Source organism: Aquarana catesbeiana, linkage group LG07 (assembly GCF_042186555.1).
Source record: "Aquarana catesbeiana isolate 2022-GZ linkage group LG07, ASM4218655v1, whole genome shotgun sequence".
Taxonomy (NCBI): Eukaryota; Metazoa; Chordata; class Amphibia; order Anura; family Ranidae; genus Aquarana; species Aquarana catesbeiana.
The window spans coordinates 335,641,496-335,667,268 of record NC_133330.1 but is presented as its reverse complement, the minus strand read 5'-3'; the positions used below and the strand labels follow the sequence as shown (position 1 = coordinate 335,667,268).

Below are 25,773 nucleotides of genomic sequence, written 5' to 3'. Positions count from 1 at the left end.
TTTTTTTTTTTTTTTTTTTTGTGGATAAGATACATTTGTGTCTAAAATCTTACAGCAGTTTTTCTTCATGGAAGTGAAGGTGGATACTCAAAAGTGGGGAAGGTGGAGCTAAAAAAATGATATATATATATTTTTTTCTGTAATTATCATTTCCTCCCAGGACTTCTAAAGAGCCCCTGTATTTCCCTCCTCTGTTCCAACTTACTTTATGCCACTCCTCTCTGCTCCGCCCCTTTTTATTTTATTGCACTCCACTCTATTGCACTTCGTCTCCACACAGCTAAATACACTTCCACTCTATTTAACTCTATCGCACTTTACTATGCCTAAGTCCACTCCACTTCACTCTGTTCCTTTTACCATACTGCACACCTCTCTAATCTATTCTACTAAATTCCTATTGCACTACACTATATTCTATTCCATTACACTGTATTCCACTTTACTCATTCTACTTAATTCTACCCTACTGCACGCCAACCTTTTCAGTCTACTTGGTTCTACCCCACTATTCCATTCGACTGTAAGCCACTCTATTGCACCCCACTGCATTAGCCTTCCTTCTATTTTGGTGCACTATTCCATTTCCTATTTCACCCTGCTCTACCTAACTCCATTCTACTCTGTTCTATTTCCCTACAATACTCTCTTCTCTATTGCACTTCACTCTATTCCAACCCACTCTATTCTGCTCTACTGGGCACCACTCTACTCTATTCCATTCTACTCTACTCCTACTCCTTTCCACTATATTACTCTCCTTTCTAATACACTTCATTCTATTCAACACCACACAATTCTACCCTATTGCACTCCACTTTACTCATTTCCACTATTCTACTCTCCTCTCTATCACATTTCACTCTATTCAACTCCACTCAATTCTACCTTATTGCACCCCACTCTACTCTATTCCATTCTTCTCCATTGCACTTCACTCAACTACATTCCATTCTACCCTATTGCACTGCACAGTATTCTACTATATTGCCTTCTGTTCCCGTCTACCATACTTCACACCACTTTTTTGTACTCCACTCTATTAAACTCAACCCAATTCTACCCTTTTGCACTCCACTCTACTCCTTCCCACTATATTACTCTCCTCTCTAATACACTTCATTCTATTCAACTCCACTGAATTCTACCCTATTGCACCCCACTCTACCCCATTCCATTGTACTCTGTTGCACTTCACTCCACTATATTCCATTATACCCTATTGCACTGCACTCTATTCTACAAAATTGTCTTCCGCTCCAGTCAAACCATACTGCACACCACTTTATTGTACTCCAATCTATTACACTCCACTCTAATCCATTCTACTCTATTGCACTTCACCCCACTCTATTCCATTGTGCTCCACTCTATCCCTTTCTAGATAATTGCACTCCACAACATTCTACTCTGTTGTGCTTATTCACTACTCTATTGCACTATACTCTGCTCTTTCATACTCCACTTTATTCCATTTCCTCTCTTGCACTTCACACCACTCTATTTCATTCTGCTTCATTGCACTTCACTTTATTCGGTTTTACTCCCCTCCATCTTTAATTTTACTCCCCTCCATCTTTAATTTTATTCCCCTCCATCTTTAATTTTACTCCCCTCCATCTTTAATTTTATTCCCCTCCATCTTTACTATGGCACTTCACTCTGTTCTACCTCATTCTCTACTTTATTGCACTCCCCTTCTTTCTACTCTATCCCATTCTACTCTAATACACACCACTCTTTTGCACTGCACTCTTTTCTACACTGTTGCACTGCATTCTTTTTTACTATATTGCACTCCACTCTACTGTAAGCAAATTTGCTCTATTCAATTCGCTCCAAACTTTTTCCATTTTCTCTGTTCCTCCCTCATATTACTATTGCACTTCATTATATTCTATTCTACTCCATTTTAATCTACTTTACTCCATTCTACTCTATTGCACTTTACTCCATTCTACTCTATTGCACTTTACTCCATTCTACTCTATTGCACTTTACTCCATTCTACTCTATTGCACTTTACTCCACTCTCCTGTATTACACTCCATTATGTTTCCTTTCACTCATTCCAGACACTTCTCCTGCCCTCTCCTTCAGTTATGATGAGAACTTTAAGCCATTTCATTAAGAGACCCGGGATATGAAGAAGGTCTGGAGGATTTGCCTGGAATGTCCCGAAGGTGAAAGAGACCCGCGTACATCATCCAGCGAGCGATCACGTGGCTTGTTAGCGCGCCAACGTTGTAATGAGGCTGGCGCACATTTCAAAGAAATCCATGGTGTGGCTACCGATCCTCGGGCTGGCCAATGAGAAGGAGCCAGAAATTGAGCCGTAGAGAGATCCGCTCTGGGAGTCGGATGCGGTGGAATCGATGCTGAGCCTTGGCCGGTGCAGGCCCGCCCCTGAGCAGGAGCGATGGAGAGAGGAGGAGCCGGACTTGTGATCCATCAATTCATCTGTCAAGAAAAATAAAAATTCTCAGTCTGACCGAAACCTTTACAGGGAATGAGCGGTGTATATATTCTCTTTAATAATTTGTTAATAATCACCTCTGCCATTTATCCTGATAAAATATTACAGAGGGAGATTTCCTGTTTTAAATACATTTTTTTAAATATGTAGCTATAAGTCAGGGAAATATGAAATATTGAATATTATTATTTTTATTATTCAGCCACTAGGTGGTGCAATTGGCTTATTTTTATGTTTTTCCGTTTTTGGTCACCTCCTTTTTTGCAAAAATCAATAGTTCAAGATGTAATTCTCTGTCAGGCAGTGGTAGGTGGTGCTCAAAAATGTAGGTGGGGGGCGGCAAACCAACTACACCCAATCGGGTCTCAGGAGCCGCTTCCTGATTGGCAGGGAGGAGAATCATAAAGACAATAGCGAATATTAATTCGCTATTGTCACACACTGGGTGGGCTTCGGGCACAGTGCTCTGAGCCCACCCTCTTTTTAAGCCAATTAGAGCCTCAGGCTCTAATCATGTGCTTAAAAAAAAAAAGCACATTGGAATCCATGCGTCCGGCGCCCTGCATGTAGATTAGGGGGCCGGACGCATGGATTAGGGGGGGCCCCACCTGTGCACCCCCTATGGACGGGCCGCCACTGCTGTCAAGGATACAAAGAGCAGGCAACCAGCAGCAGGAATGGCCAGGTCTCTTTTAACTGCACTTAGGAAACTAAAATCAGACTTATGATATTATAATAAAAGGGCGTTAAATAACAGTAAAACAAAACACATCCAAACACCAGCCAACACAATACACAACAAACGTGAAGAGATAAGTGAACCATAAACCAAGTGACAAAAACATACCTAGCAAACTAACCAACAGACATAGGCGATACATTGATGATTTAAAGTTTATATGGGCCGGGCCAGAATCATCTTTGATCGACTATTTGGAATATCTGAACAATAGAAATAGTATAATATTAACGAGCCAGTGGAGTAAAATTCTCAGTCTGACCGAAACCTTTACAGGGAATGAGCGGTGTATAAATTTTCTTTAATAATTTGTTAATAATCACCTCTGCCATTTATCCTGATGAAGTACTACAGAGGGAGATTTCCCGTTTTAAATACATTTTTTAAAATATGTAGCTTTAAGTCAGGGAAATATGAAATATTGAATATTATTATTCTTACTTTAATAATTCAGCCACTAGGTGGTGCAATTGGCTTATTTTTATATTTTTCCGCTTTTGGCCACCTCCTTTTTTGCAACAATAAATAGTTCAAGATGTAATTTACTGTCAGGCAGTGGCGGCTGGTGCTCAAAAATTTAGGGGGGGGGGGCGGCAAACCAACGACACCCAATCAGCCGCTTCCTGATTCGCTGTAGGGCAGACAATAGCGAATATTAATTAGCTATTGTCACACACTGGGTGGGCTTCGGGCGCAGTGCTCTGCACCCGGGGCCCGCCCTCTTTTTAAGCCAATTAGAGCCTCGAGCTCTAATCATGTGCTAAAAAAAAACTAAAAAAAACACATTGGAACCCATGCGTCCGGCGCCCTGCATGTAGATTAGGAAACTAAAATCAGACTTATAATATTATAATAAAAGGACGTTAATTAATAGTAAAACAAAAACACATCAAAACACAGCCAACACAATACACAACAAACGTGAAGAGATAAGTGAACCATAAACCAAGTGACAAAAACATACCTAGCAAACTAACCAACAGACAGAAAACCTAATAATAATACAATATATACAGTACCTTGAAAAAGTATTCATACCCCTTGAAATTTTCCACATTTTGTCATGTTACAACGAAAAAAAAAACGTAAATGTATTTTATTTTATGTGATAGGCCAACACAAAGTGGAACTGGAGGATAAATATGTATTTGGAAAGAAAAGAGATGAGCTACTATTCTATAGGCGATACATTGATGATTTAATGTTTATATGGGCCGGGCTAGAATCATCTTTGATTGACTATTTGGAATATCTGAACAATAGAAATAGTATAAAATTAACGAGCCAGTGAAGTAAAGACGAAATAAATGTCCTAGATGTTAATATATATATATATACCCTGTTTCCCCGAAAATAAGACCTAGCGTGATTGTCGGTGATGGCTGCAATATAAGCCCTACCCCCCAAATAAGCCCTACCCTGTTTCCCCGAAAATAAGCAATACCCTGAAAATAAGACCTACAAAGGACTTTAAACTAGGGCTTATTTGGGGGGTAGGTCTTATATTGCAGCCATCACCGACAATCACGCTAGGTCTTATTTTCGGGGAAACGGTATATATATATATATATATATATATATATATATATATATATATATATATATATATATAGTTAATGGCACATTGGAAATCAAGGTTTATTTTAAACCAACGGATCGCAACAGCTTTTTGCCCCTTCAAAGTGGCCATCATCCTTTATGGCTAAAGAACATACCCAAGGGTCAAACGATGTGTGTAAAAAGAAACTGTTCAACAGAGGATGACTTTGTTGTCCAGTCTGAGGTGCTGAACGGCAGGTTCGTAGAGAAGGGTTATAACCCCCAACGATTGGATACAATTGTTGAAGAGATGTAGGCCATTCCACGTGAGGACTGTTTAAAAGATACGATATCTTTGAAGACCCATACAAATCATGAATGGGGCTTCATTTTTTTTATTTCAATCACAGTACAAGGAAATTGAGACTATTTTCAAGGCCCACTGGCACGTTGTCTGGATAAAACCCTTAAAAATCTACTACCTCCGATAACCAAAATTATTTACCGAAAGGCCCCGAATGTAGGGGATAGGGGGATAGGGTAGTAAAAAAAAAGTTTTGGACCCCCACCCCACCAGGCCATCTTCGTTTTGGGACAGGGATGGCTTCTTTGCATGCCGAAAATGTAGGGCAGGCAAAAAAGTTTCTATGCCTATGAGAGGCCTGGATACGTTTACATCAACCTCCAGCAACAAAGAATTTGTAATAAAGGAATTTATCACATGTAATAATAACACATGTAGTGTATGTTTTGAAGTGTCCATGCTGGCTGATATGTATGTGGGCCACGCTAAAGGACCCCTGAGGGCCCGTATCGCAGAAAACATACAGAACATAAAATGGGCTTTAAAGATCATAATGTGTCGCTACACTTTAAGCTCCATCATAAACAGGATCCCTCAGGCTTGAAATTCTGGGGTTTAGACCATGTAAAACCAGTGTAGCCCCCTGTTCCTAAAATTGGGGCTATAGTGTAAATTTAGTTTTTGGCTGAGCTGTAAACAGCTCGGATTTGATTGTATATTTGGTTCTGTTCTAAACTTTACTGAGTTGTGCATTTCTCACTGTCGCCAGTAGGCATCACTGGTACCACAGGGCAGTATGAGAATTACAACTAGGTTGAGATATTTAATTAATATTCTTCTTCCGGAAACAGCCCAGTAGGAGGTTCCTGGCCGCTGTCTGGGAAGGGGTATTTATTGGAGAGATGCCATGTGCTCTTGATCAGTCGTTACCTCGGGGCCCTCCTGGCCCGAGGGTGTGTTGCTATAAGTTCTGCAAGTAGGCCCAGAAGCTTGTCTGGGGCCTACTAATCCTTAGGCTGTCTTGCCTGTGTGGAAGAAGCCGAGCCAAGCTGAGGAGATCCAGGGGAGGACCCTTGTTGGAGAGAGCCAGGATGAAGGCTGGTCTCCCAGGAGAGCCTGTTGACTCATTTGGAGGACGCACCTACATCTAATCCTGTTTGCAGTATCGCTGGGTCGGCTTAAAGGTACTGTCAAGATGTTCTACAATCAAAACAAGGTAACTAGCTCCTGGCTGCTAAGTCTGTGAGAGAGGCTTGTCCAGGTATTCTACCGGCTGCTAGGTCCGTGTGAGAGACCTATCCAGGTATCTAAGACCTCATAAACGAAAGCTGTTTTGCCTTAGGATCCAAGGAGTCTGTAAGTGATCTGCTAAAAAGGGTATCTGAAACCTCCCCTAAACCCCTCTCCTACTACTTCCCTCAAGTTCTTATTAAAGCATTGAAAAAAGTGATTGGCACCTAAATTCTGTTCTAACTTTCCATTAAAGCCATGTACTCAGCCCTGGGGTGAATGTAAGCTTGCCCCCTGCCTCTGGAGGTACCTTCCTGCCCCCAGTAGACCCAGGGGGGGGCACTACACCAGTGTGGAGAGGTTCTAATATGGTAAGAGAACTCTCGAAACGTGAAACCCACTGGATTTATTTAAATGACACACTCACCCCAAAAGGGTTAAATGTGGAGTTAGATATAAAATAGTTTCATCAGTGATTATTGAATTTTATTAATTTAGAATTTGTCTCTGTTTACCCACATTTTTAATCGTTATAGTGTGTAACTTTAAAGGTTCGTTGTTTTAGACTCAGGATTATTTTAACTTTAACTTTATATGTAAGTTTATATGTATTTTTGTATATTTTGGTAGATTTTATATAGATTTTTTTAAAGATAGTGTTCTATGAATTATGTGATTTATACTGTGATGTATTATGCTTTTATGAATTTAATACACCATTGGTAGGCAGATCTAAATGCCTATTAATTAACTTAGTAATAAGGTAGATGTATTATGAATTTATATTTATATTTTAACCGAGTAATATATCAGTCTGAGTAGAGATATCTTCCACGCTGCATTAGGTATATACTATATGTAAAGATTCAAGCAGACTGCATATTGACTCCCGAGAAGCGCACTGATGGCCGCCTATGTGCACTTTATCAGATTGAGGCGGTGTGGCACTCGGAGGGTTAATTTAAGCTGCGGCCTGTTGATATAAATATCGGGACACCGTGCCGTAAGGCCACGCCCTCAGAGGAAGTTGTGATGACGAAACGCGTCAGAGCGTGACCTTACCGCGACCGGAAGTGACGTTTGCGTTCCACAGCCAGGAAGAGACAGCCGGAAGTAAGCGGTGAACGCTGCCTTCCTTGGGTTTGTGAATCTCGTGTCCATCCTTGACTGTGGATAACGCTGCAAAGTGATGATGTTATAAGAACCATTATACTGTTGGGTTTTTATGGAGTTTGTCTATGAGATGAATAAAGGATAAAAACGGAATTACGCTATTGGAGCCTTTTTCTTTATCGGAGTATCTATTGAAGATGACATATAATCTCTGACACCCTCCATGATGTGGATGACGGCTATTTGAAACAACTCAAGACTTGATAGTCTTTTCTCTCTGGTGAGTGAGAACCCCTAAGGGGAGTGTGACACACGGTTTGAGGATTTTGGTGTGAGGTGCACTTCTACACTACGATCACCACCTGTGTCTTTTGGACTGATTATCACCACCTGTCATTCACTCTTCTCTTGCCTTAGGATCCAAGGAGTCTGTAAGTGATCTGCTAAAAAGGGTATCTGAAACCTCCCCTAAACCCCTCTCCTACTACTTCTCTCAAGTTATACTGTTGGGTTTTTATGGAGTTTGTCTATGAGATGAATAAAGGATAAAAACGGAATTACGCTATTGGAGCCTTTTTCTTTATCGGAGTATCTATTGAAGATGACATATAATCTCTGACACCCTCCATGATGTGGATGACGGCTATTTGAAACAACTCAAGGCTTGATAGTCTTTTCTCTCTGGTGAGTGAGAACCCCTAAGGGGAGTGTGACACACGGTTTGAGGATTTTGGTGTGAGGTGCACTTCTACACTACGATCACCACCTGTGTCTTTTGGACTGATTATCACCACCTGTCATTCACTCTTCTCTTGCCTTAGGATCCAAGGAGTCTGTAAGTGATCTGCTAAAAAGGGTATCTGAAACCTCCCCTAAACCCCTCTCCTACTACTTCTCTCAAGTTATACTGTTGGGTTTTTATGGAGTTTGTCTATGAGATGAATAAAGGATAAAAACGGAATTACGCTATTGGAGCCTTTTTCTTTATCTGAGTATCTATTGAAGATGACATATAATCTCTGACACCCTCCATGATGTGGATGACGGCTATTTGAAACAACTCAAGGCTTGATAGTCTTTTCTCTCTGGTGAGTGAGAACCCCTAAGGGGAGTGTGACACACAGTTTGAGGATTTTGGTGTGAGGTGCACTTCTACACTACAATCACCACCTGTGTCTTTTGGACTGATTATCACCACCTGTCATTCACTCTTCTCATATGTTATCACCGTATGAAAGCTGGTCATAATAAATAATGACAGTAGCGCTGCTATAGTCTTCAGAGGCACAATTATTTTGTACAGTTTTTCTTGTATTTTAAGCGGCAGCTAACCATTGGAATCACGGTTATCGATTGAATTATTGTGATCATTGAAATTACCAAATTTTCTGAAGGGTTGTTTTGATTTTAAAATGTATTAGCTCCATAGCGCTGAGATAGTGGTAGAAGGCCTATAATTTCACTGTTTTATGACAAAAGTGGCACATAATTGTGAATAGGAAGGAAAATGATAAATGGTTTTCCAAATTTTTTACAAATAAATATGTGAAAAGTGTGGGGGGGCATTTGTATTCAGCCCCCTTTACTCTTATAGCCCTGACTAAAATCTAGTGGAACAAATTGCCTTCAGAAATCACCTAATTAGTAAATAGAGTCCAGCTGTGTGTAATTTAATCTCAGTATAAATACAGCTGTTCTGTGAAGCCCTCAGAGGTTTGTTAGAAAACCTTAGTGAACAAACAGCATCACGAAGGCCAAGGAACACACCAGACAGGTCAGGGATAAAGTTGTGGAGAAGTTTAAAGCAGGGTTAGGTTATAAATAAATATCCCAAGCTTTGAACATCTCACGGAGCTCTGTTCAATCCATCATCCGAAAACGGAAAGAGCATGGCACAACTGCAGATCTACCAAGACATGGCCGTCCACCTAAACTGACCGGCCGGGCAAGTAGAGAATTCATCAGAGAAGCAGCCAAGAGGTCCATGTTAACTCTGGAGGAGCTGCAGAGATCCACAGCTCAGGTGGGAGAATCTGTCCACAGGACAATTATTAGTCGTGCTCTCCACAAATCTGACCTTTATGGAAGAGTGACAAGAAGAAAGACATTGTTGAAAGAAAGTCATAAGAAGTCCCGTTTGCAGTTTGTGAGAAGCCATGTGGGGGACACAAATATGTGGAAGAAGGTGCTCTGGTCAGATGAGACCAAAATTGAACTTTTTGGCCTAAAAACAAAACGCTATGTGTGGAGAAAAACTAACACTGCACATCACCCTGAACACACCATCCCCACCGTGAAACATGGTGGTGGCAGCATCATGTTATGAGGATGCTTTTCTTCAGCAGGGACAGAGAAGCTAGTCAGAGTTTATGAGAGGATGGATGGAGTCAAACACAGGGCAATCTTAGAAGAAAAGAGATATGCCGCGTACACACGAGCGGATTTCTCGTCGGAAAAAGATAGGACAGCTTTTCCAACGGGATTCTGCTCAAGTTTGCCTTGCATACACACGGTCACGCAAAAGTTCGCTGAAATTACGACCGTCAAGAACGCGGTGACGTACAACACTACAACGAGCCGAGAAAATGAAGTTCAAAGCTTCCGAGCATGCGTAGGGATTTTGCACGTCGGAATTGCCACAGACGACTGCATTTTCCGATAGGAACTTTTCCCGACCGAAAAATTGAGAGCATGCTCTCAATCTTTTGCTGGCTAGAATTCCGCCAGCAAAAGACCGATGGAACATACACACGGTCGCATTTTTCATCGAAAAACTCTCATCGCTCTTTTTTGCAGGCCAAAATTCCGATCGTGTGTACGCGGCATTAGAGTCTGCAAAAGACTTGAGACTGGGGCGGAGGTTCACCTTCCAGCAGGACAACGACCCGAAACATACAGCCAGAGCTACAATGGAAGGGTTTAGATCAAAGCATATTCATGTGTTAGAATGGCCCAGTCAAAGTCCAGATCTAAATCCAATTGAGAATCTGTGGCAAAACTTGAAAATTGCTGTTCACAGACGCTCTCCATCCAATCTGACAGAGATATTTTGCAAAGAAGAATGGGCAAAAATGTCCCTCTCTAGATGTGCAAAGCTGGTAGAGACATCCCCAAAAAGACTTGCAGCTGTAATTGCAACGAAAGATGGTTCTACAAAGTATTGACTGAATACAAATGCCCCCCACCCCCCCCCCACTTTTCACATATTTATTTGTAAAAAATGTTAAAAAACATTTATCATTTTCCCTCCACTTCACAATTATGTGCCAATTTGTGTTGGTCTATCACATACAATCCCAATAAGCTTGTAAGTTGGATACATCCTGTAAGGATGTTATTTCAATAAAATACATTTACGTTTTTGGTTGTAACATGACAAAATGTGGAAAATTTCAAGGGGTATAAATACTTTTTCAAGGCACTGTACAAACAAAAGGGAAGCAAAGATTAACAGGGTAAAACTGGAGGTGCAAGGAACAATCAGGAAGGGTAACCAAGACTGGGATCAGGGATAAGGAGAACAGGTACAAGACAGCAGGCCACAGAATATAGACACAGGGCAGGAGGAGGAGCAGGATCAAGTATCTGGCTAGCAGGCGAAACACTGAAGGAAGAGGTTATAGTAGAGGAGGAACTAAATACCCTCCCAGCAGCCAGCATTAGGTCGAGACTAGTTGCTGGGATTTGCTGGCTACTGGGAGACACCCACTGGTGGACACCGAAACTACAACCTTCCACTCTGGGAACCACAGTGCCACCAGCAGGTGATCCAGGTCCTTGCATTTACACACATAAGCAAATCATAAGTAAAGCAGCGACTTCTCCCTTATTTCATTTCTTTGTTTGTGGTATTTGTTTGTTGGTCATTCAAATTTCACGTGTTGGTAGAGTAACTCTTCCTCTATAGAAACTCTTCTTGTTTTTCATTGCAGGTGCGTAATGGATTCCAGAAGCAACATGCTGTCATTGAGTTCTTGATGAAGGAGGGGAGCAGGCTGTCTGACATCCACAGAAGGCTACAGAATGTTTATGGTGATGGCACCATTGACTAGCAATGTCTTATCATTGGTGACTCTTGTCAATAGCATCATCTCTGTAGACATTCTGTAGCCTTCTGTGAATGTTGGACAGCCAGCACCCCTCCTTCACCAAAAACTTCATCAAAAACTCAATGAGGGAACGCTGCTTCCATTTTTTTACCTGCAATGAAAAAAGAGTTACTCTACCAGCATGTAAAATTTGAATGACCTATGTAAGTTAATAAAAAAGTTATGTCCACGTTTGCACTACTTTCGGTACATCTTTTGTTTGATATAAACTGCTGTGTTTTCTTCCAGTCTACATTCCTGTTTTTTATTCGTGTGCATGTGCCATAACTCATTTAAGTAACCAGGGACTTATCCAGTGTGTTTCAAGCCTTTGTTGGACACCTAAGAGTGAAGTGCCCTTCCTCACGTACCATCAATGCTTTTGAAGTCCAGAAGATAACTGCGATTGTCCACCTGGTAGAGCTGGAGGCTCATCTTCACATAATTCCCCGTCACGGGGTTCTTTCTCCGTACTCGCAGGTGATAAGGGTTCACCACCTGAGAAAGGAAATGATGAGACAAATTAGAGAAACGAAAAACAACCTCTGACGTCAGGAGAGGCTTTGAAGCTCAGCCAGACACAACTCTGTGTGTTGGAGTTCATGCCTAAGCTTGTCCTTTCTCAAGAGCCTCATCACCGTCAACTGGATATCTGCATGGGGGTTGTATGGTCCTCTCAAATTTCAGTGGGATAATGAAAGGTGATCCTGTTTCCTCCCACAATACAAAAACATACTAATAGGTCACCTGGCTTCCACCCAAACTGGCCTCGCTGTGTGTTAAAATGACGACGGTAGGCACTGATGTGGACGAGAATGCCTGGCTCCCTGTCTCCACTCTAATTCACCCCAAAGGTGTTCTATTGGGTTGGGGTCAGGGCCATCCCCAAACTGTTCCCACAAAGTTGGGAGCATGAAATTGTCCAAAATGTCTTGGTATGCTGAGAACGTTGGGACTTTAAATGAGGAGGTGACCTGGTAAGGTCCATTGCCTCCACCCCTATCTAAATGAGACAAACAGGAGGACTGAGGGTTGGGACTTTAGATGAAGCACGCAGGTTTAGAAAATTAAAATTTATTGGAAATCAGTAATATGTTACATGAGGGTAATCATGAGTAGACATAGATAACCAATGCAATTCATTCAGTAGATATACATACAGTAATTACAAATTGCCACTTAGTAATACAAATCGCATAATAAGTAATGATTTGGTCAGGTAAAACATATAATTAGGCATAAAAACACAGCATATAATAGCTCTATGCGTTTTGTGGATTCATCCACTCTTCAGGAGCATGCACATGGATAAAGGAATACTGTAGTATAGTAATAAAAAGAATATCTATATTAGGGTTGTCTCGATACCGATACTAGTATCGGTATCGGCACCGATACCGAGCATTTGCCCAAGTACTTGTACTCGGGCAAATGCTCCCGATGCTTCCCCCGATACCTAGAAGACAGCTGTGATCGGCGCATGGGGGAGTTACAAGATTCTCCCCCAGCGGCTTTCAGCGGCTTTAGTGACATACAGCGGTGATCGGTCACCGCTGACTGTCACTGCATCCTCCTCCATGCCCCCTCCGTTCCTCTGTCCCCCTCCGTTCCGCCGTTCCTCTCTCCTTCTCTGTGCCTCTCCGTTGTCCCCCTCCGTTCCTCTCTCCTTCTCTGTGCCTCTCCGTTGTCCCCCTCCGTTCCCCTCTCCTATTCTGTCCCCCTCCGCTGTCCCCTCCGTTCTGCTGTGCCTCTCCGCTGTCCCCCTCCATTCCGCCGTTCCTCTCTCCTTCTCTGTCCCCCTCCGCTGTCCCCCTCCGTTCCTCTCTCCTTCTCTGTGCCTCTCCGTTGTCCCCCTCCGTTCCCCTTTCCTTCTCTGTCGCCCTCCGCTGTCCCCCTCCGTTCCCCTCTCCTTCTCTGTCCCCCTCCGCTGTCCCCTCCGTTTTGCTGTGCCTCTCCGCTGTCCCCCTCCGTTCCTCTCTCCTTCTCTGTGCCTCTCCGCTGTCCCCCTCCGTTCCTCTCTCCTTCTCTGTGCCTCTCCGCTGTCCCCCTCCGTTCCTCTCTCCTTCTCTGTCCCCCTCCGCTGTCCCCTCCGTTGTGCTGTCCCCCTCCTCCTTCCTTTGTGAATGGATAGAGTCAGCTGACTCTGTCCATTCACATAACTGAAACATTGTAATCTCCTGCGATTAGGATGTGTCAGTTTATGAATGGAGAGGAGCCGCTGTCTTCTCTCCATTCATTCTCAGTGCAGCTGAGGCTGCAGAGAAAGGGACTGGGGAATCTCTATCCTCTGTCTCTTTCTCTGTCTCAAGGGGGAGATATCAGAGGTCTGTTAAGACCCCTGATATCTCACCAAAGCCCCCCAACAGGGCTGATTAAAAAAATAACAAAAAAAAAAACACACATTGCAATAAAGAATTAAAAAAAATATTATTGTAAAAAATAAAAATTGTAAATAAAAAAAAAAAAAAAAAAAAAAAAACACACACACACATACACCGTTCACCCCCCCCCCCCAACAAAAAGAAAGCACTGTTAAAAATAAAAAATAAAAAAACACTGTCACGTGACATTAAAAAAAGTATCGGTAATCGGTATCGGCGAGTACTTGAAAAAAAGTACTTGTACTCGGTCCTAAAAAAGTGGTATCGGGACAACCCTAATCTATATGGTCTGACCCTGTCAAGTAAAAGAGATTAATATGGGATAAATAGGAGGTAAAATTACCTAGGAAAATCTCCTCCCACCCCACCCCCCACCCCAACCAGGAAGGCCTGGAGCTCTGAGAGCTTAGGGAGAGCCCTGGACGCAAGGGCTCAACCACCACTCCCATCGCTCCTACCTAATTACATTCAGGAAATACTAACCGCCCCCCTGGCGGGAAAGGGGTACCAGTGTTCTTTCCTGAAAAACTGACGGGAGCAAGAACCACACCAATCTAGGCCAGAAGACCAGGGACCCAACCCTTCGGCCAGAGGGGTGCAGCACCCATCCTCACCAGGAGCACCCTTCTGGCCTGCTCAGACACAACCAATCATCAGCCTCTATGACCAAAGAGCGTCGACGTGGCCCTTACCGAAACAGACCGTCCAGGTACAATTACACCATCAGATTTGCATCTTCCCTCCCAATTTGGGAGTAGCATAGCGCATCCTCTGGCAACTGATAAGAACAGATACTACACTTGATCTTAGCCTAGCTTTCCTAGGTAATTTTACCTCCTATTTATCCCATCTTAATCTCTTTTCCTTGACAGGGTCAGACCATACAGATATTCTTTTTATTACTATACTACAGTATTCATTTATCCATGCTCCTGAAGAGTGGATGAATCCACAAAATGCATAGAGCTATTATATACCGTGTTTTTATGCCTATATATATATGTTTTACCTGACCAAATCATTACTTGTATTATGTGATTTGTATTACTAAGTGGCAATTTGTAATTACTGTATGTATATCTACTGAATGAATTACATCTATGTCTACTCATGATAACCCTTATGTAACATATTACTGATTTCCAATAAATTTAAATTTTCTACACCTGCGTGCTTCATCTAAAGTCCCAACCCTCAGTCCTCCTGTTTGTCTCATTTAGATAGGGGTGGAGGCAATGGACCTTACCAGGTCAGCGCCTCATTTAAAGTCCCAACGTTCCCTTTTTCTTCATGTCTTGGTATGCTGACACCTTAAGAGTTTTCTTCACTGAATCTAAGGGGCCCAACCCCTGAAAAACAACCCCCCACACCACAATCTTCCCTCCACCAAATGATTTCGACCAGTGCACAAAACAAGGTTTATACAGACATGAATGAGCAAATTTGGGGTGGAGGAACTTGACTGGCCTGCACAGAGGCTTGACCTCAACCCGATAGAACACCTTTGGAATGAAATAGCCAGGCCTTCTCGTCCAACATCAGTGCCTGACCTCACAAATGCGCTTCTGGAAGAATGGTCAAAGATTCCCATAGACACAATCCTAAACCTTGTGGACAGCCTTCCCAGAAGAGTTGGAAGCAGTTATAGCTGCAAAGGGTGGGCCAATTCAATAATGAACCCTACGGTCTAAGATTGGTATGCCGTTACAGTTCATGTGCGTGTAAAGGCAGGCGTCCCAATACTTTTGGTAATATAGTGTACATATACGTGATTCTGCACAGAATGGCCAATCTGTAGCAGTAAATCTGCTACTGGTTAAAGGCATCTGAGCACTGTCCATACCGGAAGTACTGATTGCTAAACCCCATCTATCATAAACAGTTGCCACGTTTTTAAATAAAAGATGTGTTTTCACTTTTTTTCATGCTTCGTTGCAGCTCAGCGTTGCTTCCTACCTACATTTACTCTAGTGATGGAAGCACGGCATTTCTCAGGGTGGGGTTCCTGATGATGATAACAGTGGTCCGTGCCTGTTTAAAGTGTTAACATGGCCATCAGGTGACAATACATGTGGTATACTCCTCTTGCCACCATACTGGAATTGACCGTGCGAGTGAAAGGGTGCTGCAACCACTCCCGACTTGTCACCTACAGTATACACCGATGAGAATAATGAACCAGGCCAGCAATGTTTCGGAACCACACAGGGACCCTTCCTCAGGCATCACATTGGGGTACCTGCATGGTCCTGAAAGACTTTTCTGCTGTGACCATACAAGAACAAGGCTCAGTTCACACTGCCGTGACTTGTCATGCGACTTGAGAGTTCAAAGTTGCCTGACAAGTCGCTCCACATTAACAGCACAAGCCACTTAAAAAAAAGGTTCTTGCACTACTTTGGGGCTATTTTATCATGACTTGAATTGACTTCTGTTAATAAAGTCGCAGGCAAGCCGCAATGAAGTCGCGCAGGATATCAGCTGTCAAAGTCACACGACTTTGAAGCGCATCTATGTGAACCGGGTTCTTAGAGCTTTGCATTTTGAAACAAGCTTGTTTTTTGTGCCGTCAACATATTGCCCTCGGGGCAACAACGCAAAAGCACAACTGGGAAATGGAAACAGAGAATTGTCACTCCATAACAGGGAGTGCTTGAACCAGGGCCTTTATGGCAGGATCACATGCAGCATCTGTCGATAAATGATAACTGATGCTGACCTGTCACACCCAGGTTGTCAGGACATGGATCACCTGCAGGTCGCACTGTGGTTCCCCTGGGCTGAGCGCTGTAATTCCAGTGTCCACCAGTGGGTGTCTCCGAGCAGCCAGCACATCCCAGTAATCAGTTTCCACCTGATGTTGGCTGCTGGGAGGGTATTTATGTCCTCTCCTACTAAGCGTCTCTCGCTCCAGTGTTTTGCTTGCTGCTTGATACCACTAGCCATTATCCTGTTTCTACTCCTGCCCTGTACGCTGTACCAGTGGCAGAACTACCAGGGTCGCAGCAGTTGCACTTGTGACCAGGCCCTGGCGTTCCACCACTGTGTGTGTGTGTGTGTGTGTGTGGGGGGGGGGGGGGGGGGGGCGCTTTTAGGCAGTGATTGTAACATTATGTCCTGGAAATAGTGGTACACTGTGGGGGGTGCTGCCCACCGCCGCTAATTACAGGTAGCGTTTAGGTCAGTGGGGATAGTATACACTGTGCCTGAGCTGAGCACTCACTGTTACTGGCACAGTGCTCCACCCATTCCTCCAAGCAGATTCATGTCGGGAGGAGGAGTGGAGAAGAAAGTCAATTGATCAGCTGATGGGCCAGTCCAGTGAAGGGGGAGGAGCTCTCCCCTTTGTGAGCAGATGTGAAGACAGAGTCCCCATGTTAGGAGAGCCACTACTGGAGACACTGTGAAGCCAGACTGAGAGCACTGAGCAAGGAGGGGGTCCCACTGACACTGAGAACAGGTGAGTGCCGGTGTCACCATCCCACTATCCCTCTGCCACTGAACCCATCCCCCACCACAATCCCTCTGCCACTGATCCCATCCCCCACCACCATCCCTCTGCCGCTGATCCCATCCCCCACCACTATCCCTCTGCCACTGAACCCATCCCCCACCACCATCCCTCTGCCACTGATCACATTTCTCTGCCACTGATCCCATCCCCCACCACCATCCCTCTGCCACTGATACCATCCCTCACCACCATCCCTCTGCCACTGATCTCATTGCTCTCCACCATCCCTCTGCCACTGATCCCATCCCCCACCACAATCCCTCTGCCACTGATCCCATCCCCCACCACCATCCCTCTGCCGCTGATCCCATCCCCCACCACCATCCCTCTGCCACTGATCTCATCCCCCCACCACCATCCCTTTGCCAATGATCCCATCCCCCCACCACCACCCCTATGCCACTGATCCCAACCCCCCACCACCATCCCTCTGCCACTGCTCCTATCCCCCCCCCACCACCCCTCTGCCACTGATTCCATTCCTCTGCCACTGATCCCACTCCCCCCCACCACTGATCCCACCACCGCCACTGATTCTACCCCCCACCACCACCACTGATCCCATCCTCCCACAACCACTACTGCCACTGATCCCAAGGGGGCACTCAGGAGGATGTAAGGGGGCATGCTGCAGGTACTGTTTTAGTACCTGCAGAGTTCCCCCTTATATCTTCCAGAGTGCTCCCTTACATCCTCCAAAATGCCCCCCCTATTAATAGTAAGGTCAGTGGCAGAACTACCAGAGTCTCAAAGGTCACACTTGCGACTGGGCCCTGGCATTCCACCACCATGTGGGGGCCTCAAGGCGGCAGGAGGGGGCCCGCTGAAAAACGCAAGAAAGATCCCCGGGGGGACCTTTCATGGTTTCTTGCACCGGGGCCCTGAAGTCTGTAGTTACGCTTCTGCGCTGTACCCTGTAGCATGCTCCCCCTTGTACCTGTTCCCATTTTTGCTTCCCCCTTCCCATCTGCTCCCTGCACCAGTTTTCCCTGCTTTTTAGTGTTCCCCATTTTGTATATATTATATATAGTTAGCTGTTAGGCTTCTGTTTGTCCTTGTTGATTAGTTAGGTATTCTGTCACTGGGTCTTTTGGTTCACCTACATTTTCATGTTTGCTGTGTGCTGGAGTTTGGAAGGATTTTTTTTCACTGTAAATAAATCGCGCTTAAAGCATACACAGTCTGGTCCCAGTTTCCTGAGGGTAGCCACACAGATCTGGCCATCCCTGCTGCTGATTCCTGAAAAAGGCTCACCTTCCATTCGAAGTCCAGCTGCTTCATCGCCCGGTAGACCTCCGCCATGATATCATGAGGTTTGCTCTGACTGCGGATTCCCAGGTGCCACTTGGCTTTTTTCACAGCTAGGGGCTTGGGTTTAGTAGTGTTCAGGGCATCCAGAGAGCATCGGGCCTTGGGGCTGTCCGCCACCAGGGGTGGCATCCGCTCCGGATGCGGTTTGACACCTGGGGGAATATGCATGTCGTCCATGAAGGAGCAGGTTGGTGGGCTGGAGGCAAGGTAGAACTCACTGGCTTGGTTCATTATCCTACGGTTGTCTATGATCAGATGGTAGGCCACGGCGAGCTGGTCCTGAGGATCACCGCTGTACAGGCTGTTCATCACCTCCGACTCCGTACATTCGAACTTCTCACACACCTCCTTCACCGCCTCGTCATCGATTACGTTGGCGTCGTAATTGGGGTCTTCTGGGAACAAGTAGCTGGGCAGGTCTTGCTTGAACCATTCGTGTTCTCTGCCGGCACAAAAAAAAAAATTTGACAAAATTGATATTTTAAAGAAAAAACATTGAAAAAAATGTAGATATTTGAGAAGTGCAATATCGGCTCCCGCACTTTCCAAAAATCAAACCGTTTGTGAAGATTCCCATATGTGCCCTGACTTTTTGAAGACACCTGAACCATCACTGGTCATCCGGGGGGGATTTTTTCTACTTTTCTACTGTTAAAAAAAAGATGCGCTTTTTGTAAAAAAAAAAAAAAAAACTTTAAACCCCCAAACATTGCTGTGTAGTTTTTCCTGAAAGCAGAGACTGCGGGGAAGAAAATGTTGGTGGTTGCAATTCTATTGTTGCAAGAAATTTGCTTATAAAATGCATATTTTCAGGAAAAAAAACACCAAAATTAATTTTTATAGCAAACGCGCACAACATAATACCCAATGTTTGATAAAATATAAAAGATGATGTGTTAAGTAAATTGATACCAAACATGTAAAGCCTTAAAAATGCATGAATCTGTGAAATTAAGAAAACTATGGTACCCAAAACTCTCCATAGGCAACACTTTAAAAGCCTTTACAAGTGATCAGTTTTGAGTTAACCATGAATGATGACACTAGAATTATTGCTCTCACGCCAACGTTCATGGTGATACCTCACATGTTTGGTGCAATTTACGTTTACATACACATGCGGAACCTACGTATTCACATGTTTGCATGCAGGTGTGTACAGGAGCGATGGGGTAGTTTGAATTTTTTTATTATTATTTGTTTTATTACAATGTATTTTTTTACACTTTTTTTTTTTAGCTAATTTTATTGTTTTCACTAGGGGGGGGGGGGGCTAACAAGCCTTCTATGTGATAGCACTGGGCAGGTGACAGGTCATCTTTATGGAGACTTCAGGGGTCTCTAAGACCCCAATGTCTCCCCTGCCCTCCAATGCAGCTAATCAAGCACAGATCATGGCCAGATCTAGGGGGGAGATGGGATGGGCTGCGTGCCCCCAGATTCCAGTTATGCCCCCCAAGATAACAGTTGCACCCTGGACACACACATACACACACACACGCACATATAGATGCTGTGACTGGTCCACTGAGCTCCTCAGATTCTCTTGATACAACCTTGATCTGCACAGTGTGTAGTTGGCTGCTATGATGCAGTTCTGACCTGTGAAATCCCCAGATGTGAACCCCAGCACAGCTGCAGTAACCGGCTACACACTGTGCAGATCAACGTTGTGTCGAGAGAATCAGATCTCAGCTATGTGCTGTGTGGGGAAGAGCAAATCTGCCGAGTGCCCTGCCAGCAGTGACCCCTGTCCCCTGCATTGCTGACCCCCTGTCCCCTGCATTGCTGACCCCCTGTCCCCTGCATTGCTGACCCCCTGTCCCCTGCATTGCTGACCCCCTGTCCCCTGCATTGCTGATCCCCTGTCCTCTGCTAACTCCCTATCCTCTTCCTTGCTAACACCTATTGTCCACCGTGCTGATCCCTGTCCTCTGCCCTGCTGACCCCATCCCCTGCTTTGCTGAGCAGTGTCCTCTTTCCTACCAACCCCCTGTACACTGCCCTCCTGACTTCTGAACACTCCCCCGCTGACCTCCCATCCTCTACCCTGCTGCCCCCTCTACTGCTGACCCCTCTACACTACCCTGCTGACCCCTGTACAAAACCCTGCTGACCCCTGTACAAAACCCTGCTGACCCCTGTTTCTCTGGACGGCTGATCCCCTGTACACTGCCCAACTGCTATAATTCCTACAGCTACCTTCCATTTAGCCAAGATAGCGTCACCTATTTTATAATTGACATCGCCGCCCTCCAGGATGCAAAGCACAGGACGGGGGACAATTCAGCCCAACTGAACCTGCAACACATTTCTCCCCATCATTGTACACCCTGCTGATCCCTGTCCTCCGCCCAACTGACCCCTGTCCTCTGCCCTGCTAACCCCTGTGTCTGTCCTGCTGAACCCACCCTACTGACCCCTGTCCTCTGCCCTGCTGACCCCATCCACTGCCTTGCTGACCTGTGTCCTCTTTCCTACCAACCCCCTGTACACAGCCCTACTGACTTCTGTACACTAACCCCCGCTGACCTCCCATCCTCTACCCTGCTGACCCCTGCCCCCTGCACTGCTGACCCATGTACACTGCCCTGCTGACCCCTGTACAGTACCTTGCTGACCCCTGTACAGTACCCTGCTGACCCCTATACAGTACCCTGCTGACCCCTGTGCCCTGCACTGCTTACCCCTGTGCAATACCTTGCTGGCCCCTGTACAGTACCCTGCTGACCCCTGTGCCCTGCACTGCTGACCCCTGTGCAATACCTTGCTGGCCCCTGTACAGTACCCTGCTGACCCCTGTGCCCTGCACTGCTGACCCCTGTACAATACCCTGCTGACCCCTATACAGTACCCTGCTGACCCCTGTGCCCTGCACTGCTTACCCCTGTGCAATACCTTGCTGGCCCCTGTACAGTACCCTGCTGACCCCTGTGCCCTGCACTGCTGACCCCTGTGCAATACCTTGCTGACCCCTGTCCCCTGCACAGCTGAGCCCTGTACAATAATCTGCTGACTCCTGTACAATAATCTACTGACCCCTGTACAACACCCTGCTGACCCCTATCCCCTGCAAAGCTGACCCCTGTTCAATACCTTGCTGACCCCCGTACATTACCCTGCCGACCCCTGCTCAATACCCTATTGACTCCTGTCCCCTGCACTGCTGACCCCTGTACAGTACCCTGCTGATCCCTGTGCCCTGCACTGCTGACCCCTGTACAATACCCTGCTGACCCCTGTTCTCTTCTCTGACGACCCCTGTCCTCTGGACGGCTGATCCCCTGTACACCGCCCAACTGCTATAATTCCTACAGCTACTTTCCAATTAGCCAAGATGGCGTCACCTATTTTATAATTGACATCGCCGCCCTCCAGGATGCAAAGCACAGGACGGGGGGACATTTCCACCCAACTGAACCTGCAACACATTTCTCCCCGTCATCCGAAAAACCAATTATATTTCCTACAATCAAAACAAGCGGCGGGATGCTGTGATGCGAAAGAGAAAAGAAAAAAATGACGGCTTGGCAGAAAATTGGCCCTCAAAGACTTTCTGAAATCCCTTCCTGGGGGGGGGGGGAGGGGAGGAAAGGGAGATTGAAATGTTCACAGCTGACTGGTTGTCGTAAAAGAAGAAACGAGTCCTTTAATGTATTGGGTCTTAGAGTCAGGATGTGGGAAATTACCCATAATCCCCCTTTCATGCTATAATACACTCTGCTATGGTTACATTGTACTTGTCATAACACAACATGGAATTAAACCCTTCACATCCCCCCTTACAAAAGGGTAACCTCAACCCCGGAGTGTCGGGGTCACCGGAGGGTCACTACTCCAAACGAATTTGCTAAAAAAAGAATTTTAGAGAATTTTAAGTGAGAAGTTATTTAACTTTCAGGATTGTTCCAAATGTTTGCTGGAGAACATTTAACCCCCTCAGTACTGCCGTAGAAAAACGGAGAAGAGTGCTGCTGATTATTGGTGCCGGAGAAAAACACATAGGGGCGGCCTGTACAACCGTGAATGGTTGTGACCGGGCGGTCACTGGACGGCTCAGATAACAGGCACAACGTACAGAGTTTATCGGGGTGGCTCTGTACCTTGTGATTGCTGTGAACCAATCACAGCCACCACACGTGTAAACACTGCCTGTGTTTTCAAATATTCAGCCTATTTGCAATGGTGGAAGACAGTTCAGTTCTGTACATAACGTGCGTTTTAACCACAATTTTTTTTTTTTTTTATTGCGTACATACCCTTGAATTTTTACATGCCGTACCTCATGTCTTTGATAGTGGCGCGTTTCAGTGGATCAACCTGCAGCATGTGCATTAGTAAAGTAGCGACAGATCGGTTCAGGTACTCGGGGATGTAGAAAACTCCGCCTCTGATTTTTTTGAATAGGGTGGGGACGTGTTCGTCGTCAAATGGCAGCGTCCCGCAGAGGAGGGCGTACAGGATCACCCCGCAGCTCCAGATGTCCACCTCGGGGCCAGCATACAATCTACAGACACATCAGCTACAATTAGTTGACGCTTCACACAAACTGATGTGGAGTTTATCTGTGCTGCGAAACTGGCTAAAGTTGGAGCCCTCTGCTTAGAAGGTCAGCACCCCCAAGATTACCTTTACAGGTGTTAGCATGTTGTTTATACCGACATGCAGTGCCTTGAAAAAGTATTCATACCCCTTGAAATTTTCCACATTTTTTTATGTTACAAACAAAAACTTAAATGTATTTTATTGGGATTTTATGTGATAGACCAACACAACTTGCAATTGTGAAGTGGAAGGAAAATGATAAATAGTTTTTTTAATTTTTTTACAAATAAATCTGTGAAAAGTGTGGGGTACATTTGTATGGCGCCCCCCGGAGTCAATACTTTGTAGAACCGCCTTTCACTGCAATTACAGCTGCAAGTCTTTTTGGGGATGTCTCTACCAGCTTTGCACATCTAGAGAGGGACATTTCTCCCCATTCTTCTTTGCAAAATATCTCAAGATCTGTCAGATTGGATGGAGAGCGTCTGTGAACAGCAATTTTCATGTCTTGTCACAGATTCTCAATGTGATTTAGGTCTGGGCTGTGACTGGGCCATTCTAACACATGAATATGCTTTGATCTAAACCATTCCATTGTAGCTCTGGCTGTATGTTTCGGGTCGTTGCCCTGCTGGAAGGTGAACCTCCACCCCAGTCTCAAGTCTTTTGCAGACTCTAACAGGTTTTCTTAGAAGATTGTCCTGTATTTGTCTCCATCCATCTTCCCATCAACTCTGACCAGCTTCCCTGTCCCTGCTGAAGAAAAGCATCCCCACAACATGATGCTGCCACCACCATGTTTCACGGTGGGGATGGTGTGTTCAGGGTGATGTGCAGTGTTAGTTTTCCCCACACATAGCGTTTTGCTTTTAGGCCAAAAAGTTCAATTTTGGTCTCATCTGACCAGAGCACCTTCTTCCACATGTTTGCTGTGTCCTCCACATGGCTTCTCACAAACTGCAAACAGGACTTTTTATGACTTTCTTTCACCAATGTCTTTCTTCTTGTCACTCTTCCATAAAGGTCAGATTTGTGGAGAACACGATTAATAGTTGTCCTGTGGACAGATTCTCCCACCTGAGCTGTGGATCTCTGCAGCTCCTCCAGAGTTACCATGGACCTCTTGGCTCTTCTCTGATGAATGCTCTCCTTGCCCGGCCGGTCAGTTTAGGTGGACGGCCATGTCTTGGTAGGTTTGCAGTTGTGCCATACTCTTTCCATTTTCGGATGATGGATTGAACAGAGCTCCGTGAGATGTTCAAAGCTTGGGATCATTTTTATAACCTAACCCTGCTTTAATCTTCTCCACAACTTTATTCCTCGACCTGTCTGGTTTTTTCCTTGGCCTTCATGATGCTGTTTGTTCGCTAAGGTTCTCTAACAAACCTCTGAGGGCTTCACAGAACAGCTGTATTTATACTGAGATTAAATTACACACAGGTGGACTCTATTTACTAATTAGGTGACTTCTGAAGGCAATTGGTTCCACTAGATTTTAGTTAGGGGTATCAGAGTAAAGGGGGCTGAATACAAATGCACCCCCCACACTTTTCACATATTTATTTGTAAAAATATTTGAAAACCATTTATCATTTTCCTTCCACTTCACAATTATGTGCCACTTTGTGTTGGTCTATCACATAAAATACATTTATATTTTTGGTTGTAACATGACAAAATGTGGAAACTTTCAAGTGGTATGATGACTTTCTCAAGGCACTGTAGATGCAACAGCCATTCTCATATGGAATACTGCAATTAGTACTTCCGCCACTAGGTGGTAGCGTATGTTTAATGCTTGAATAATATTATGTTCTGTTCTGTGAAACTACATGGTTATGATGTAATTTCCTGTGTCTGTCATTTTCCAATAAACCAAGAAGGGCTCAGCCATGTTTCCAGCACCGTCTTAACTAGTAAGAGCGGCTTTCCAACAACAGGACATCATGCGTCTATAGCTGACTCTATGGTCAAACCGTCTTTATTTACTGTATATAGTTCCTGTCTCCTGTATTTCTCACCTTCCTGATATAACTTCTGGAGCGGCATAATTTGGGGATCCGCAGCTGGTCCGCAGAAACTCTCCGTCTGACATCATATTAGAAAGACCTAAATAAAACAACAGGGCAAAATAACTATGCCATCCAGTGGAGTCACTATGGGGGAGTGGGGGGAGGGGCCGCCCTGCAGCCGGGTGACACCCGCATAGGGGTGACACCATCCATAGGGCGGGTTCTAGGCGAGGGTCCCGGAGGCAAGGCTTGTTTTAGCCGGAACATGCCAGCACCGCGTTAGCCCTGAGTGAGACTCCTCAGTCTGAGTCCCACTGCTGCTTCCTCCTTCTAACTTCTGTCACTTCAAATAAAGAAGCCCGCTGCCTGGAGAGTGACAGTCTGAGCAAACAACTCTCTGTGCTGCGGCTGCACACTGAATCCTCCCCTGCCCGCCGCCCAGGTGCATAAGGTGGGGCGGAGGGGGGGATGGGGGTGTCGGGAAGGGTGGCCGATCACTCATTGAGCGCTGGTGTCTGTGG

General features: G+C 45.1%; 1 protein-coding gene across 1 annotated transcript in view; it reads right to left on the bottom strand.

Annotated features, from left to right (window-relative positions):
* Window positions 1-561: 561 nt before the first annotated feature.
* The window catches only part of PRKAA2 (protein kinase AMP-activated catalytic subunit alpha 2), a 46,837-nt gene continuing 21,625 nt past the window's right edge, over window positions 562-25,773 (bottom strand). Inside the window, exons 5-9 of the mRNA XM_073593894.1 lie at window positions 25,262-25,349; window positions 22,978-23,202; window positions 18,639-19,137; window positions 11,861-11,987; window positions 562-2,460 (exon numbers count right to left, since the gene is read on the bottom strand). Of these exons, the coding sequence (XP_073449995.1) occupies window positions 2,231-2,460; window positions 11,861-11,987; window positions 18,639-19,137; window positions 22,978-23,202; window positions 25,262-25,349 (1,169 nt within the window). The 3' untranslated portion in view covers window positions 562-2,230. The remainder of the gene's footprint in view (window positions 2,461-11,860; window positions 11,988-18,638; window positions 19,138-22,977; window positions 23,203-25,261; window positions 25,350-25,773) is intronic.